Source organism: Ranitomeya variabilis, chromosome 4 (genome assembly GCF_051348905.1).
Source record: "Ranitomeya variabilis isolate aRanVar5 chromosome 4, aRanVar5.hap1, whole genome shotgun sequence".
Classification (NCBI taxonomy): Eukaryota; Metazoa; Chordata; class Amphibia; order Anura; family Dendrobatidae; genus Ranitomeya; species Ranitomeya variabilis.
This window is the reverse complement of record NC_135235.1, coordinates 16,202,600-16,219,215: the sequence shown is the minus strand read 5'-3', so window position 1 is coordinate 16,219,215 and position 16,616 is coordinate 16,202,600. Positions and strand designations below refer to the sequence as shown.

General features: G+C 48.3%; 1 protein-coding gene across 1 annotated transcript; it reads left to right on the top strand.

Annotated features, from left to right (window-relative positions):
* Positions 1-12,562: 12,562 nt before the first annotated feature.
* On the top strand, positions 12,563-15,849 carry ADRA2A (adrenoceptor alpha 2A). Its single transcript, XM_077258043.1, has one exon. The coding sequence runs from the start codon at positions 14,317-14,319 to the stop codon at positions 15,619-15,621; it is 1,305 nt and encodes a 434-aa protein (XP_077114158.1). The 5' UTR covers positions 12,563-14,316; the 3' UTR covers positions 15,622-15,849.
* The last annotated feature ends 767 nt before the right edge of the window (positions 15,850-16,616 follow it).

The following is a 16,616-nucleotide window of genomic DNA, read 5'->3' as shown; positions in this document are numbered from 1 at the left end:
GTAGGTCCTGGGGATGGGAAGGGTTAATGTCCGCCGCCACCTTAAAGGGAATGGAAAGAGCCAATGGAGCGCACTGTATATTCTACACCTGGATCAGTCTTTGTTTCAGTTCCTCTTCTTCACCATCTCTGCTTCTTGTCAATGAACTTGGTTATAGGGTGAACGCCACCTATTCTTGCTCACAGCTGAGGTTTTGTCACAACTATTTCCAGTCTGGGCAATCCTCTGTGAGCTCAGATAAGAAACCCTTTCTCCAGTCCTGATAGTTTGCTACAATGTATCAGTGCAGGTAAAATGTATCAGTCTGGAATGGGGGAGATATAATTACCCTATAATATACTCTACAACCCCCCCAGCATTTCCCACTGGAATAATTCATGGTCGTTTGTGGGTCACCTCAGCCATTCTGTTCGCTGCCGAGTGCCACCACCACCAATGGATGAGCCCCCATCTCCCTGCCCCCGCGGAGCTTCAGTGGTCCATAGGGGGCGCCAAGTTGGCTGCTGCACTCCTGGCGTCTTGGAGGGGTTCAGTGACCCTACACCCCTGTATATGTGGGTGCGCTCCATTTTTACCGATGCATTTGGGTGTGGCATTGAGGAACACCCGGCCAAAAAGCATTGATTTCATGTCAGCGACATCCTTTAAGGTAAAGTATTGAGAAGAACCTGGTCAGGCGCCATTATCCCAGCACCCAGTCCAATGGCCAGCGCCATGGACAGGTCACACTACTCTTCTGTAGAGATCCAGGTGACTTTACTGAGAAGTTCATGACCTGCAGATAAAGAGCCATGGACTACAATGGAAGTGTCAGCTCTGAGCACAGGAATTGGCTGCGAAGTGCTTGAAGGTCTATTGCAGCCGAGACTTTAGCTTTCATTAATTGAGTTGATGGATAAAGAATCCTGGTGTGAACCTCGGACGCCCCCCAGACACCCCCGATCTCTACACAGCAGGACACAGAGCAGCCAGATGGGGGCGCCACTGCTCAGGGCGCCATCACCCATCACAGGGTCGTCACTTAGTGTCAATGGCCATTTCTTGTTTGTCTCATGTAATTCGTTACCAATTTTAGGACCAAATTCTTCAAACTGGCTCCTGTGAAATCACGAATTCTACTCAAAATCACTCTTTAGTTTTTTTGCGCCTTTAGAGCAAAAGTTCCCATGATCCATTAAAAATCACATACAACATTTGTGCAACAAAGTTATGGAGTACAAAAAAAAAATAATCACTCCCGGATGTGGGAGACTTGAATACATTTGCACAAAGGTTTTGAACATTTTTTAAAAAGTCGCTATTGGATTACAAACAATGATTTAAAAAAAACCCCACAGACGAACAGGGAGAAAATAGACTTCAAATGATAAGAATAAGGCGTAAAGCAAAAAACAGAAACAAAATAGTGACGAATGCAATAATGAATCAGGTCCTAAGCAACATAATAGGTGCCAAGTCAAGGCAGAAAAAATAACCTAGAAATCGAGTGTGAGCTCCTGAGCATTGGGGCGATGAAAGGGTTACTCCGTCATCTCCAGTGTTACAATGTATCACCGAGACCACTGACCGCAGCAGAATGGCCAAAGTGCGGCTCAGCAGAATTCAGAGCAATTATCGTGCTGTCCAATGTTACCCAAGAGCCGCGCTCCGAGCGGCGGAATCAGCGACAAATGAAGCACAACATGTTTATCGCTGTCCGGCTGCTACGTACTGGTTCAGATAATCACCAGGTGAATAACAAGTATCGTCGAGAACTGGGGCGGGCACAGCGCAGTCCTGCAAGAAGACGACATTATGGGTCTTCAAGGACGTTTCTCCAAAAATCAGGGTTCTGTCAGGTTGTGATTGGGAAATCTGGCTGACAACTGCTCTCCTCTATCACAGCTTTTTCCATTGGGGTTGTCAGCCAGCTCTCCCAAACTATTAGTTATGGATTGTATGGGATGAGGTGATGTGAAATTGCTCCGCTCCGGATGTGGCTTTTAGGAGTTTAGGAAAGATGCATGACAACCCATCAGGGAGCGTTAATGGCGCCATGGCGGTTGTCACCAGATGGACCTAAGAAAGGAAAGCTTTAGAAGCATCCGGCGCAATGGACCTGGGCCTATTCAGGACCGACAACCTCTCTAAGAGAAATAATGGGCAGATTGGTTGTCACCCAACTTTCTCCAATGACAGAAGAGGGCGGCTCCGGCTGCATTTTGGGAATGTCCATCAGATAATAGTCACTGCAATAACTGGTTTTCTTGGGAGTGTTGTGTGATCCTGGGGCATGGGAATGGCGGTATGGAGAGGACATCTTCAGGTCTGGAGACTTCTGTTCTTTGGGAAACGTCAGCATCGTCTGGGTAGGACTCTAATTATAAGGAATGATGTGCTTCTTGTATATTATAAGGCTATTACAGACTAAGTCATCATTGATTATGAGCAACTTGAAATTCCATGAAATGCAGGAAAGCCTCGAGTCCGTCAGCTCCAAGAAATCCCGGCTGAGTTATAATTGCCATATAGTGCACATAAGTGATGGCCGGCCGTATGTGATCTGCAATAAGGAATATACAGGTCCTTCTCAAAAAATTAGCATATAGTGTTAAATTTCATTATTTACCATAATGTAATGATTACAATTAAACTTTCATATATTATAGATTCATTATCCACCAACTGAAATTTGTCAGGTCTTTTATTGTTTTAATACTGATGATTTTGGCATACAACTCCTGAAAACCCAAAAAACCTGTCTCAATAAATTAGCATATCAAGAAAAAGTTCTCTAAACGACCTATTACCCTAATCTTCTGAATCAACTAATTAACTCTAAACACATGCAAAAGATACCTGAGGCTTTTAAAAACTCCCTGCCTGGTTCATTACTCAAAACCCCCATCATGGGTAAGACTAGCGACCTGACAGATGTCAAGAAGGCCATCATTGACACCCTCAAGCAAGAGGGTAAGACCCAGAAAGAAATTTCTCAACAAATAGGCTGTTCCCAGAGTGCTGTATCAAGGCACCTCAATGGTAAGTCTGTTGGAAGGAAACAATGTGGCAGAAAACGCTGTACAACGAGAAGAGGTGACCGGACCCTGAGGAAGATTGTGGACTGAGTCTGGTGTGGAAACATCCAGAGCCACCGTGCACAGGCGTGTGCAGGAAATGGGCTACAGGTGCCGCATTCCTCAGGTAAAGCCACTTTTGAACCATAAACAGCGGCAGAAGCGCCTGACCTGGGCTACAGAGAAGCAGCACTGGACTGTTGCTAAGTGGTCCCAAGTACTTTTTTCTGATGAAAGCAAATTTTGCATGTCATTCGGAAATCAAGGTGCCAGAGTCTGGAGGAAGACTGGGGAGAAGGAAATGCCAAAATGCCTGAAGTCCAGTGTCAAGTACCCACAGTCAGTGATGGTGTGGGGTGCCATGTCAGCTGCTGGTGTTGGTCCACTGTGTTTCATCAAGGGCAGGGTCAATGCAGCTAGCTATCAGGAGATTTTGGAGCACTTCATGCTTCCATCGGCTGAAATGCTTTATGGAGATGAAGATTTCATTTTTCAGCACGACCTGGCACCTGCTCACAGTGCCAAAACCACTGGTAAATGGTTTACTGACCATGGTATTACTGTGCTCAATTGGCCTGCCAACTCTCCTGACCTGAACCCCATAGAGAATCTGTGGGATATTGTGAAGAGAAAGTTGAGAGACGCAAGACCCAACACTCTGGATGAGCTTAAGGCCGCTATTGAAGCATCCTGGGCCTCCATAACATCTCAGCAGTGTCACAGGCTGATTGCCTCCATGCCACGCCGCATTGAAGCAGTCATTTCTGCCAAAGGATCCCGACCAAGTATTGAGTGCATAACTGAACATTATTATTTGATGGATTTTTTGTTTGTTATTAAAAAACACTTTTATTTGATTGGACGGGTGAAATATGCTAATTTATTGAGACAGGTTTTTTGGGTTTTCAGGAGTTGTATGCCAAAATCATCAGTATTAAAACAATAAAAGACCTGACAAATTTCAGTTGGTGGATAATGAATCTATAATATATGAAAGTTTAATTGTAATCATTATATTATGGTAAATAATGAAATTTAACACTATATGCTAATTTTTTGAGAAGGACCTGTATAGATCTACGGTATATTAACCCCTTCGCCACTGACAGATCATACATTCTATATAAAATACGACACAATAAACTCTAGATACCATATAATGGACCGACGACTCCGACTCTCACAATCCTTAGATTAACATGTCGTCCGGATTGTTACAATGTGTCAGTGCAGGAGAACAGATCTCAATCACAGGTTTGACCAAACCAGATTGTACTGTGGCGCTGCGTCCTCATGATGGATCGGACGAGTCTAAGACCGGGGTCAGATGAGCAAATGAAAAGTCGTCGGTTTTCATCCAGAGATCATCTGTGTGTCATCTCTGTGTTTCTGTTTTTATCACAAGTTAAGAGAAAACTTAGAAGACAAAATACAGTTTCTCATGTTAAGAATTTCAAAGTGTTCGCAAAAAAAAGCTGCATTAGATGAGTCATATGGGAGTTATTATTTTTGCACATCCATAAACATGAAAACAGAAAAATCTGCTGCGATGTTTATCACAGAGACTCAGTCCGTGTGAAAAAACTCTAAAATTGCACAGGTCCATTAAATAACATTGGTCCGAGTGATACCCGAATTCAACAAGGACAGCACACGCTCGTCTACTCCTGATCTGCAGCCAGGTTCACACTTCTGTGTTTCGTGGTCTGAGACCAGAGCACAATATAGAGACCACGAGGTACAGACCACAAGGTATAGACCACAATATACAGACGGCGAGGTACAGACCACAATATACAGACCACAAGGTACAGATGACAAGGTACAAATCACAATATACAGACCACAAGGTACAGACCATAAGGTACAGACCACAAGGTACAGACCACAATATACAGACCACAATATACAGACCGTGAGGTATAGACCACAATATACAGACCACAAGGTATAGACCACAATATACAGACCGTGAGGTACAGACCACAATATACAGACCACGAGGTACAGACCACAATATACAGACCACAATATACAGATGACAGTGTACAAATCACAATATACAGACCACAAGGTACAGACCATAAGGTACAGACCACGAGGTATAGACCACAAGGTACAGACCACAAGGTACAGACCACAATATACAGACCGTGAGGTATAGACCACAATATACAGACCACGAGGTACAGACCACAATATACAGACCACAAGGTACAGACCACAATATACAGACGACAGGGTACAAATCACAATATACAGACCACAAGGTACAGACCATAAGGTACAGACCACGAGGTATAGACCACAAGGTACAGACCACAAGGTACAGACCACAATATACAGACCGTGAGGTATAGACCACAATATACAGACCACAAGGTATAGACCACAATATACAGACCGTGAGGTACAGACCACAATATACAGACCATGAGGTACAGACCACAATATACAGACCGCGAGGTGTAGACCACAATATAGAGACCACGAGGTACAGAGCACAATATGCAGACCACAAGGTACAAATCACAATATACAGACCACGAGGTATAGACCACAATATAAGACCGCGAGGTACAGACCACAATGTGCAGACCACAAGGTACAGACCGCGAGGTATAGACCACAATATACAGACCACAATATACAGACAACGAGATGCAGACCATGAGGTACAGACCACGAGATACAGACCACAATATACAGACCACGAGGTACAGACCACAATACACAGACCACACTATACAGACTGCAAGGTATAGACCAAAATATACAGACCACTAGGTACAGACCATGAGGTACAGACCACAATATACAGACCACGAGGTACAGACCATGAGGAACAGACCACAATATACAGACTGTGAGGTATAGACCACGAGGTACAGACCACAATACACAGACCACACTATACAGACTGCAAGGTATAGACCAAAATATACCGACCACTAGGTACAGACCATGAGGTACAGACCACAATATACAGACCACGAGGTACAGACCACAATACACAGACCACACTATACAGACTGCAAGGTATAGACCACAATATACAGACCACTAGCTACAGACCATGAGGTACAGACCACAATATTCAGACCACGAGGTACAGACCATGAGGAACAGACCACAATATACAGACTGTGAGGTATAGACCATGAGGTACAGACCACAATATACAGACTGCGACGTACAGACCACGTGGTACAGACCACAATATACAGACCATGGGGTACAGACTGCAAAGTATAGACCACAATATACAGACCACAAGGTGTAGACCACAATATACAGACCGTGAGGTACAGACCACAATATACAGACCGTGAGGTACAGACCACAATATTCAGACCACGAGGTATAGACCACAATATACAGACCACAATATACAGACTGTGAGGTACAGACTGCAAAGTATAGACCACAATATACAGACCGTGAGGTGCAGACCACAATATACAGACCACAAGGTACAGACCGTGAGGTGCAGACCACAATATACAGACCACAATATACAGACTGCGACGTACAGACCACGTGGTACAGACCACAATATACAGACCGCGGGGTACAGACTGCAAAGTATAGACCACAATATACAGACCACAAGGTGTAGACCACAATATACAGACCGTGAGGTACAGACCACAATATACAGACCGTGAGGTACAGACCACAATATTCAGACCACGAGGTATAGACCACAATATACAGACCACAATATACAGACTGTGAGGTACAGACTGCAAAGTATAGACCACAATATACAGACCGTGAGGTGCAGACCACAATATACAGACCACAAGGTACAGACCGTGAGGTGCAGACCACAATATACAGACTACAATATACAGACAGCGAGGTGCAGACCATAGTATACAGACACAATATACAGAGCGCAAAGTTCAGACCGTCTGAGGGTCTCCTGATCTGAACTAGCAGGCATATATGAGGCTACACAGTTTGGGGGAGTGGGCGCTCGGACCGGTCTGTATTCGGACCATGAAACTGGTCAATACTGGTGTCAAAGGCCGAGTCCAATCCTCTGTAGATGAAGCTCAATCCTACCAGTGCCCTGTTCCTCCTGAACCAAGACACCAGGACCGTGGGTGATCTGTGCGGTGACATTTTGGTGCAATATTTTCAGCTACTGAATTTAGACTATTTCTATTCACTGCCAGAAAGCACAGGTCTTGGAAATTATAAGGAATTAGAACACAAAAAGGTTTTTTTAGACAGTTTTTTGGATTTAAAACACCTTGAAATTTTGCTAGATTTTTGAACTATTCCAATGTGGACAAAAAATGACAACCTTTGGTCTTCTTACACCCAACTCTGCCAAAGTAGACAGAGCTTAGGTAGAAAGGATCGTGGTGAAGCCGCCCGGGAAATTCATCCAAATATACCACCATAGTGTCGTAAATTATACCGAAAATGTGCGCCTGTCCCTGGCGGGGTAACATTGTTAGCGGAGGATGTAAGATGCTCCTAATTCACTAAGTGGGCGCCTCTTACTCCCGCACCTTCATTTACACCGGAGCACAGAATATCAACCGTAGTTAGTAAGATGGAGAACTTTCCAGAATACAATGATGAGATTTATTGGAGGGGACCTGGAATCCCACCACCCATCCCCTCCGATGGCCGCGGCCCTTCGCTTCCTCCCATGGAGAAGAATTTCATCACTTTAATATTTATTCAGAGATTTGGAAAGTCCATGAAGAATGTAGAAGGCGAGATAAACCCGATATACTCAGGCGTGGAGCCGCCGAGCAGCCGCAAACCGCTCGATACAACTAGAAATACTGGTTTATAAAATATCTGGGTATAAGGAGAGTGCACGGGATGGGGTGACGTCCGCGGAGTGAGGAAAGGGACGTGGGTCATGCAGAGCTTTGTGTGAAAAGCTTAGACGTGGGATCTTAATGGGCGAGCAGCAGCTGCTTTACTGAATAAAGGAATGCCTGTAAACGAGAATTATGGGTGTATTACTACTATACAACACAGAACAACTGAGGAATAAAGCGTTTTTTTCACTTGAAGTTCCACTTTTCACCACTAGAGACAGTAAACACTTTCTAGCAAAAGTTTTGTCAGCGCCCCTAGTGGTGAAGCCCAGAATGGCATCTACTATTCTAGCCTTGAGGACAAGATTCATTGCAGTGAATCATGCAGAAGTTGGCGGCCACTACAGATATTGAATATAGAAGGGCATGTCATAGGTTTTCAGGGGATTATAGGCACTGACCAGAGACCCCCCAGTGATTTACATTGTCCTCCTGTGTAACCTGGAATTGGTGTAATTTTGTATTAATTGTAAGGAACAGACAATTAGTTCTGCCCCGATTGAAAAATGAGGTCAGCTTATGACATGTAAAATAGGCAGGAGCTGTACAGAGGACATGTAATGTAGGCGGGGGCGGTACAGAGGACATGTAATGTAGGCAGGGGCTGAACAGAGGACGTGTAATGTAGGCAGGGGCAGTACAGAGGACGTGTAATGTAGGCGGGGGCGGTACAGAGGATATGTAAAGTAGGCAGGGGCTGTACAGAGGACATGTAATGTAGGCGGGGGCGGTACAGAGGACATGTAAAGTAGGCAGGGGCTGAACAGAGGACGTGTAATGTAGGCAGGGGCAGTACAGAGGACGTGTAATGTAGGCGGGGGCGGTACAGAGGATATGTAAAGTAGGCAGGGGCTGTACAGAGGATGTGTAATGTAGGCAGGGGCTGTACAGAGGATGTGTAATGTAGGCAGGGGCTGTACAGAGGATGTGTAATGTAGGCAGGGGCTGTACAGAGGATGTGTAATGTAGGCAGGGGCTGAACAGAGGATGTGTAATGTAGGCAGGGGCTGTACAGAGGATGTGTAATGTAGGGAGGGGCTGTACAGAGGACGTGTAATGTAGGGAGGGGCTGTACAGAGGACGTGTAATGTAGGCAGGGGCTGTACAGAGGACGTGTAATGTAGGGAGGGGCTGTACAGAGGACGTGTAATGTAGGCGGGGGCAGTACAGAGGATGTGTAATGTAGGGAGGGGCTGTACAGAGCATGTGTAATGTAGGGAGGGGCTGTACAGAGGACGTGTAATGTAGGCAGGGGCTGTACAGAGGACGTGTAATGTAGGCAGGGGCTGTACAGAGGATGTGTAATGTAGGCAGGGGCTGAACAGAGGATGTATAATGTAGGCAGGGGCTGTACAGAGGATGTGTAATGTAGGGAGGGGCTGTACAGAGGACGTGTAATGTAGGCAGGGGCTGTACAGAGGACGTGTAATGTAGGCAGGGGCTGTACAGAGGAAGTGTAATGTAGGCAGGGGCTGTACAGAGGACGTGTAATGTAGGCAGGGGCTGTACAGAGGATGTGTAATGTAGAGAGGGGCTGTACAGAGGACGTGTAATGTAAACAGGGCTGTACAGAGGACGTGTAATGTAGACAGGGGTTGTACAGAGGACGAGTAATGTAGGCAGGGGCTGTACAGAGGACGTGTAATGTAGACAGGGGCTGTACAGAGGACGAGTAATGTAGGCAGGGGCTGTACAGAGGACGTGTAATGTAGACAGGGGCTGTACAGAGGACGTGTAATGTAGGCAGGGGCTGTACAGAGGAAGTGTAATGTAGGCAGGGGCTGTACAGAGGACGTGTAATGTAGACAGGGCTGTACAGAGGACGTGTAATGTAGACAGGGGCTGTACAGAGGACGTGTAATGTAGGCAGGGGCTGTACAGAGGACGTGTAATGTAGACAGGGGCTGTACAGAGGACGTGTAATGTAGGCAGGGGCTGTACAGAGGAAGTGTAATGTAGGCAGGGGCTGTACAGAGGACGTGTAATGTAGACAGGGGCTGTACAGAGGACGTGTAATGTAGACAGGGGCTGAACAGAGGACGTGTAATGTAGACAGGGGCTGTACAGAGGACGTGTAATGTAGGCAGGGGCTGTACAGAGGAAGTGTAATGTAGGCAGGGGCTGTACAGAGGACGTGTAATGTAGACAGGGGCTGTACAGAGGACGTGTAATGTAGACAGGGGTTGTACAGAGGACGTGTAATGTAGACAGGGCTGTACAGAGGACGAGTAATGTAGGCAGGGGCTGTACAGAGGACGTGTAATGTAGACAGGGGCTGTACAGAGGACGTGTAATGTAGGCAGGGGCTGTACAGAGGAAGTGTAATGTAGGCAGGGGCTGTACAGAGGACGTGTAATGTAGACAGGGGCTGTACAGAGGACGTGTAATGTAGACAGGGGTTGTACAGAGGACGTGTAATGTAGACAGGGGCTGTACAGAGGACGAGTAATGTAGGCAGGGGCTGTACAGAGGACGTGTAATGTAAACAGGGGCTGTACAGAGGACGTGTAATGTAGGCAGGGGCTGTACAGAGGACGTGTAATGTAGGCAGGGGCTGTACAGAGGATGTGTAATGTAGGCAGGGGCTGTACAGAGGACGTGTAATGTAGACAGGGGCTGTACAGAGGACGTGTAATGTAGGCAGGGGCTGTACAGAGGAAGTGTAATGTAGGCAGGGGCTGTACAGAGGACGTGTAATGTAGACAGGGGCTGTACAGAGGACGTGTAATGTAGACAGGGGTTGTACAGAGGACGTGTAATGTAGACAGGGGCTGTACAGAGGACGTGTAATGTAGGCAGGGGCTGTACAGAGGACGAGTAATGTAGGCAGGGGCTGTACAGAGGACGTGTAATGTAAACAGGGGCTGTACAGAGGACGTGTAATGTAAACAGGGGCTGTACAGAGGACGTGTAATGTAGGCAGGGGCTGTACAGAGGATGTGTAATGTAGACAGGGGCTGTACAGAGGACGTGTAATGTAGGCAGGGGCTGTACAGAGGAAGTGTAATGTAGGCAGGGGCTGTACAGAGGAAGTGTAATGTAGGCAGGGGCTGTACAGAGGACGTGTAATGTAGACAGGGGCTGTACAGAGGACGTGTAATGTAGACAGGGGCTGTACAGAGGACGAGTAATGTAGGCAGGGGCTGTACAGAGGACGTGTAATGTAGACAGGGGCTGTACAGAGGACGTGTAATGTAGGGAGGGGCTGTACAGAGGACGTGTAATGTAAACAGGGGCTGTACAGAGGACGTGTAATGTAGGCAGGGGCTGTACAGAGGACATGTAATGTAGGCAGGGGTTGTACAGAGGATATGTAATGTAGGCAGGGGCTGTACAGAGGACGTGTAATGTAGGCAGGAGCTGTACAGAGGACGTGTAATGTAGGCAGGGGCTGTACAGAGGACGTGTAATGTAGGCAGGGGCTGTACAGAGGATATGTAATGTAGGCAGGGGCTGTACAGAGGACGTGTAATGTAGGCGGGGGCTGTACAGAGGACGTGTAATGTAGGCAGGGGCTGTACAGAGGACATGTAATGTAGGCAGGGGCTGTACAGAGGACGTGTAATGTAGGCAGGGGCTGTACAGAGGATATGTAATGTAGGCAGGGGCTGTACAGAGGACGTGTAATGTAGGCGGGGGCTGTACAGAGGAGATGTAATGTAGGCGGGGGCTGTACAGGACGTGTAATGTAGGCGGGGGCTGTACAGAGGAGATGTAATGTAGGCAGGGGCTGTACAGAGGATGTGTAATGTAGGCAGGGGCTGTACAGAGGACGTGTAATGTAGGCAGGGGCTGTACAGAGGATGTGTAATGTAGGCAGGGGCTGTACAGAGGATGTGTAATGTAGGCAGGGGCTGTACAGAGGATGTGTAATGTAGACAGGGGATATACAGAGGAAGTGTAATGTAGGCAGGGGCTGTACAGAGGATGTGTAATGTAGGCGGGGGCAGTACAGAGGACGTGTAATGTAGGCGGGGGCTGTACAGAGGACGTGTAATGTAGGCAGGGGCTGTACAGAGGACGTGTAATGTAGGCAGGGGATATACAGAGGAAGAGGACTGCAATGCTGAGACTGTATCCTGGCTGTATAATTTCTACTCTGACTTAATCTTCTCTGTACCATGGTTGTACCTATTCTTTATTCTAACTGTATTCTATAGTTAGGCTGTATCTAATCTGCCCTCTGGCTGTATCTAATCTGCCCTCTGGCTGTATCTAATCTGCACTCTGGCTGAGCTGTGATTGTATTATTACTTGACCAAGAAAACAAAAGTATTTAGAGATCTTACTTGGAGGAACATCTTTTAACCATAAACTTCAGAATAGATTTACATGTCTGTATCCTGGTTATTCTGTATCAGTGATCGCATTATCCGTACATTACATTGTGGGTCCTAGTGGAGCAATAGTCGCCTGTATCCCCTGTCTGTGCTGTGGGTATATACTGCCTGCAATGTGCAGAGCTCCCTATTGGCTATTATGCTGTATTGCTGTATATCTGGCTGTGCAGTCTCTGTATACTGTAGGTGATATATATATATATATATATATATATATATATATATATATATATATATTCTAGGTCTCTGTGTGCAGGTCCCATACACACTGGTGACACAGCTGCCTCCAGTATAGAGCTGCCTCTGCTGAGTCCTGTGCTCAGCTCCTGGAGGTTTCTGCTGAGTCCTCTCTGCTGTGTCAGGGGAGCAGCCTGGGGTCAGCCCAGAAGTGTTGTCCTAGGGACAGCCGGCAGCTGCCTGAGCTCTGGGTGCTGCGCTCGGGCTGGAAGGATGAGGGTGTGGAGGGTGCAGAGATGGCAGATTCCCACGTGGGGGGGCTGACGTTGCCTGTTCTCTACTTCAGCGCTGATTGTGCAGCTATAAATGTCCAGTGCTGGGAGCTCGTACAGCAACACAAGCAGAGGCAGCAGATGACACAGCAGCAGCACCCATCTGCAAGAGGACCTCACCCTGCACACCCTGAGCCTGCTGCCACCTCTACTGGGCAGAGTCCTGCAAACTGCACCCAGACCCTGGGAACACCAAGGATCCAGCACCCAGACCCTGGCAGCACCCAGCAAACTGCACCCAGACCCTGGTAACACCAAGAAAACTGCACCCAGACCCTGGTAACACCAAGGATCCAGCACCCAGACCCTGGGAACACCAAGAAAACTGCACCCAGACCCTGGGATCACCAAGAAAACTGCACCCAGACCCTGGGAACACCAAGGATCCAGCACCCAGACCCTGGGAACACCAAGAAAACTGCACCCAGACCCGGGGATCACCAAGAAAACTGCACCCAGACCCTGGCAGCACCCAGCAAACTGAACTCAGACGCCTGGTAACACCAAGAAACCAGCACCCAGACCCTGGTAACACCAAGAAACCAGCACCCAGACCCTGGCAGCACCCAGCAAACCCAAAACACTGAACCTTTTAACGCTTGGCAGTAAATCCAGAATCTGTACCCAACATTTGGGAACACCCAACTGCATTTTATAAAGCCTGAAAGTGCCCAGCTCACCCTACTACAGACTGGCAGAGCCCACCGAACCTGGAGCACCCAACTCCCCTGAGCTCTGAATCTCCTATAGCTTGTCCCAGCCCAGATTACTGATATTACCTGCCCAACCTGCAAGAGCACCTGACCTGGCAGCACCCAGTTCATCCAAAGCTGTGATTCACCCAGAGCCTGGCAGCACCCACAGGACCCTGAGCACTGGCCATATATCACCCTGGCAGCACCCACAGGACCCTGGCACTGACCATATATCACCCACAGGACCTTGGCACTGACCATACAGCAGCCTGGCAGCACCCACAGGACCCTGAGCACTGACCATACAGCCGCCTGGCAGCACCCACAGGACCCTGGCACTGGCCATACAGCAGCCTGGCAGCACCCACAGGACCCTGGCATTGGCCATACAGCAGCCTGGCAGCACCCACAGGACCCTGGCATTGGCCATACAGCAGCCTGGCAGCACCCACAGGACCCTGAGCACTGACCATATATCACCCACAGGACACTGGCACTGACCATATATCACCCTGGCAGCACCCACCTGAGACTCTTCCACACCATGGATCCCAGTGACTGTCTGGAAAGTTTCTGGTGCAATGACCTGTGTCCTCATAAACTCTGCGCTTAACCCTTGCAGCCCCTCCAGGCCGAGCAGGCGCAGGACTGGAGCAGCGGAGCGGCCGGGGTCCGGGCAGGTAAGGGTGCGCACTCGGCACACAGCCGGGATTCTTGCATGACTGCTCCGGACATTACACCCGTGAGGAGGGTCAGGAGGGCATGAAGAGTGTCGGGCGCCCCTGAGTGGGGGGCTCACCCTGGCATGGCTCACCGTTACGACCCCACAAGTCTGCTGCGCCCAGGGGAGACCACCTCCGTATTTCATGATTAATTTCGAGACCTCGGTGGCTGACAGGGCGGGCATCTCTGCCATGGAGTGCCTGAGAGACTGCTCCAACAGCACCGAGCACAATGGGACGGAGTCGGACGTGTCTGGACCCCCGTACTCCCTGCAGGTCACGCTGGCCCTCATCTCTCTGGTGGGCTTACTCATGCTCTTCACCGTGTTTGGCAATGTCCTGGTTGTCATCGCTGTCTTCACTAGTAGGGCCCTCAAAGCTCCCCAGAACTTGTTCCTGGTGTCCCTGGCATCTGCTGACATTCTTGTGGCCACCTTGGTCATACCATTTTCCTTGGCCAACGAGGTGATGGGCTACTGGTACTTTGGCAAGGTCTGGTGTGAGATTTACCTTGCACTAGATGTTCTGTTCTGCACCTCGTCCATAGTCCATCTCTGCGCCATCAGCCTGGACCGCTACTGGTCCATCACACAAGCCATTGAGTACAACCTGAAGAGGACCCCTCGTAGGATCAAGTGCATCATCTTCATCGTCTGGGTGATCTCAGCTGTCATCTCATTCCCACCACTCATCACCATTGAGAAGGAGAGTGGCAAAATCGAGGAGCCCAAGTGCAAGATCAACCAGGAGAGATGGTACATCATCTCCTCCTGCATCGGCTCCTTCTTCGCCCCTTGTGTCATCATGATCCTAGTCTACATCAGGATCTACCAGATCGCCAAGAAAAGGACGAGAATCCCCCCCAGTAAGAGGAGCAATGGGGACCCTGAGAAGAAGCAGAATGGTTGTGCAGACAAGGAGCTGCCAGTCAAGCTGAATGGAGAGAAGGCTGGAGGCTCTGGAGAGGAGCAGCACCGAGAAGCCAAGGCCAACGGGGTGGACATGGAGGACTCCTCATCTTCTGAGAATAGGGAGGACCTCCAGTATTCCTCCAAGAAGAAGCAAGACAAGGCAGCAAGGGGCAAAGGCAAGACCAAGCTGAGCCAGATCAAACCCGGGGACAGCCTTCCCAGGAGAGAGGAGGAGAGGAGTGCCAAAGCCTCCAGGTGGAGGGGCAGGCAGAACAGGGAGAAGAGGTTCACCTTCGTCCTGGCTGTGGTCATTGGGGTCTTCGTGGTGTGCTGGTTCCCCTTTTTCTTCACCTACTGCCTCATTGCCATCTGTAACGACCACAGCTGCGGGGTCCCGGAGACTCTCTTCACGTTCTTCTTCTGGTTTGGTTATTGCAACAGTTCCCTGAACCCTGTCATCTACACCATCTTCAACCATGACTTCAGGAGGGCCTTCAAGAAGATCCTGTGCAAGGGGGACAGGAAAAGGATTGTGTGAGACCCCCCTTAACCCTTTCCTACCTTTGCAGCATTTTGTATGGATACCTATGGGGGGAGGGGGTGGACTATAGACACAATGAAGCCCCCCTGTGCCCACCTCGGGTGTCGTACAGTGAGGACTGGAGTGGGAGCAGCTGTCTTCATTTTGTAAGGCATGCCGCTGTAAGTGATGATGATGATGACGATATTATGATGAATGCTTAAATATATTTTACTACTAAAACGACCCCTCTGTGATTATTGGACCCTCAGCTGCCGCTTGTTGATTCTCACAGGTTTGTTGCCCCTTTGTTACAATGTTGACTCCTCTTGTTACATTGTAGCAACTCATTCTATTATCACTTGATTTTGCTAAAGGTCTAGTGTTAACCCTTCTGCTACCAAATCTGAAGCCATTGTGTGTCGGGAAGTGTTTTCAGCACGGAAATGGTTAATGCTGCTATGCACAGAGGTGGATTGGGGGGTAAAATGGGCGCCCATAACATCTGGACCCCCTCTTCTGCTGGGTAAACACACAGTGAAGCCCCCTCCTCTGCTGCTGCGCCTCTTGTTATTTTGTGTCTGCACCATCATTTCCAGCATTCCTATGTTGCATTGTGGGTCTGCACTGAGTCTCTTCTCTGGGGTCTCTGCACAAACGCATACTGCTATTTAGGGACCTGTGGACCCCCTGGGTATGGACCAGGGGTGGGGGGTGTTGTGGGCTTCTGGGTATATGAGCTCACCATTCACTAAATGCAACTGATTACCCTGAAACTAAACTAATTAATTTTTCCAATGACTTCAGTTGTTTACAATCTATTGTTCCCTGTTATCAGCCACTTCTGTTCTTTCAGAGGCTGATTATAGTATTTATGTGCAGACTTTGGGGTTTAGTGAAACAATCATTATTGGAGAGGGTTATTGTAAAGTGCTGCTGCTACATCCTTATTAGACCACTCAATATCTCCATATTCTGAATGTGCAGCTGCATCTTCTGGAAACCGAAGGAGG

Coding starts and splice junctions, on each gene's coding strand:
- ADRA2A (XM_077258043.1), top strand. CDS start 14,317: ATGATTAATTTCGAGACCTCGGTGGCTGACAGGGCGGGCATCTCTGCC.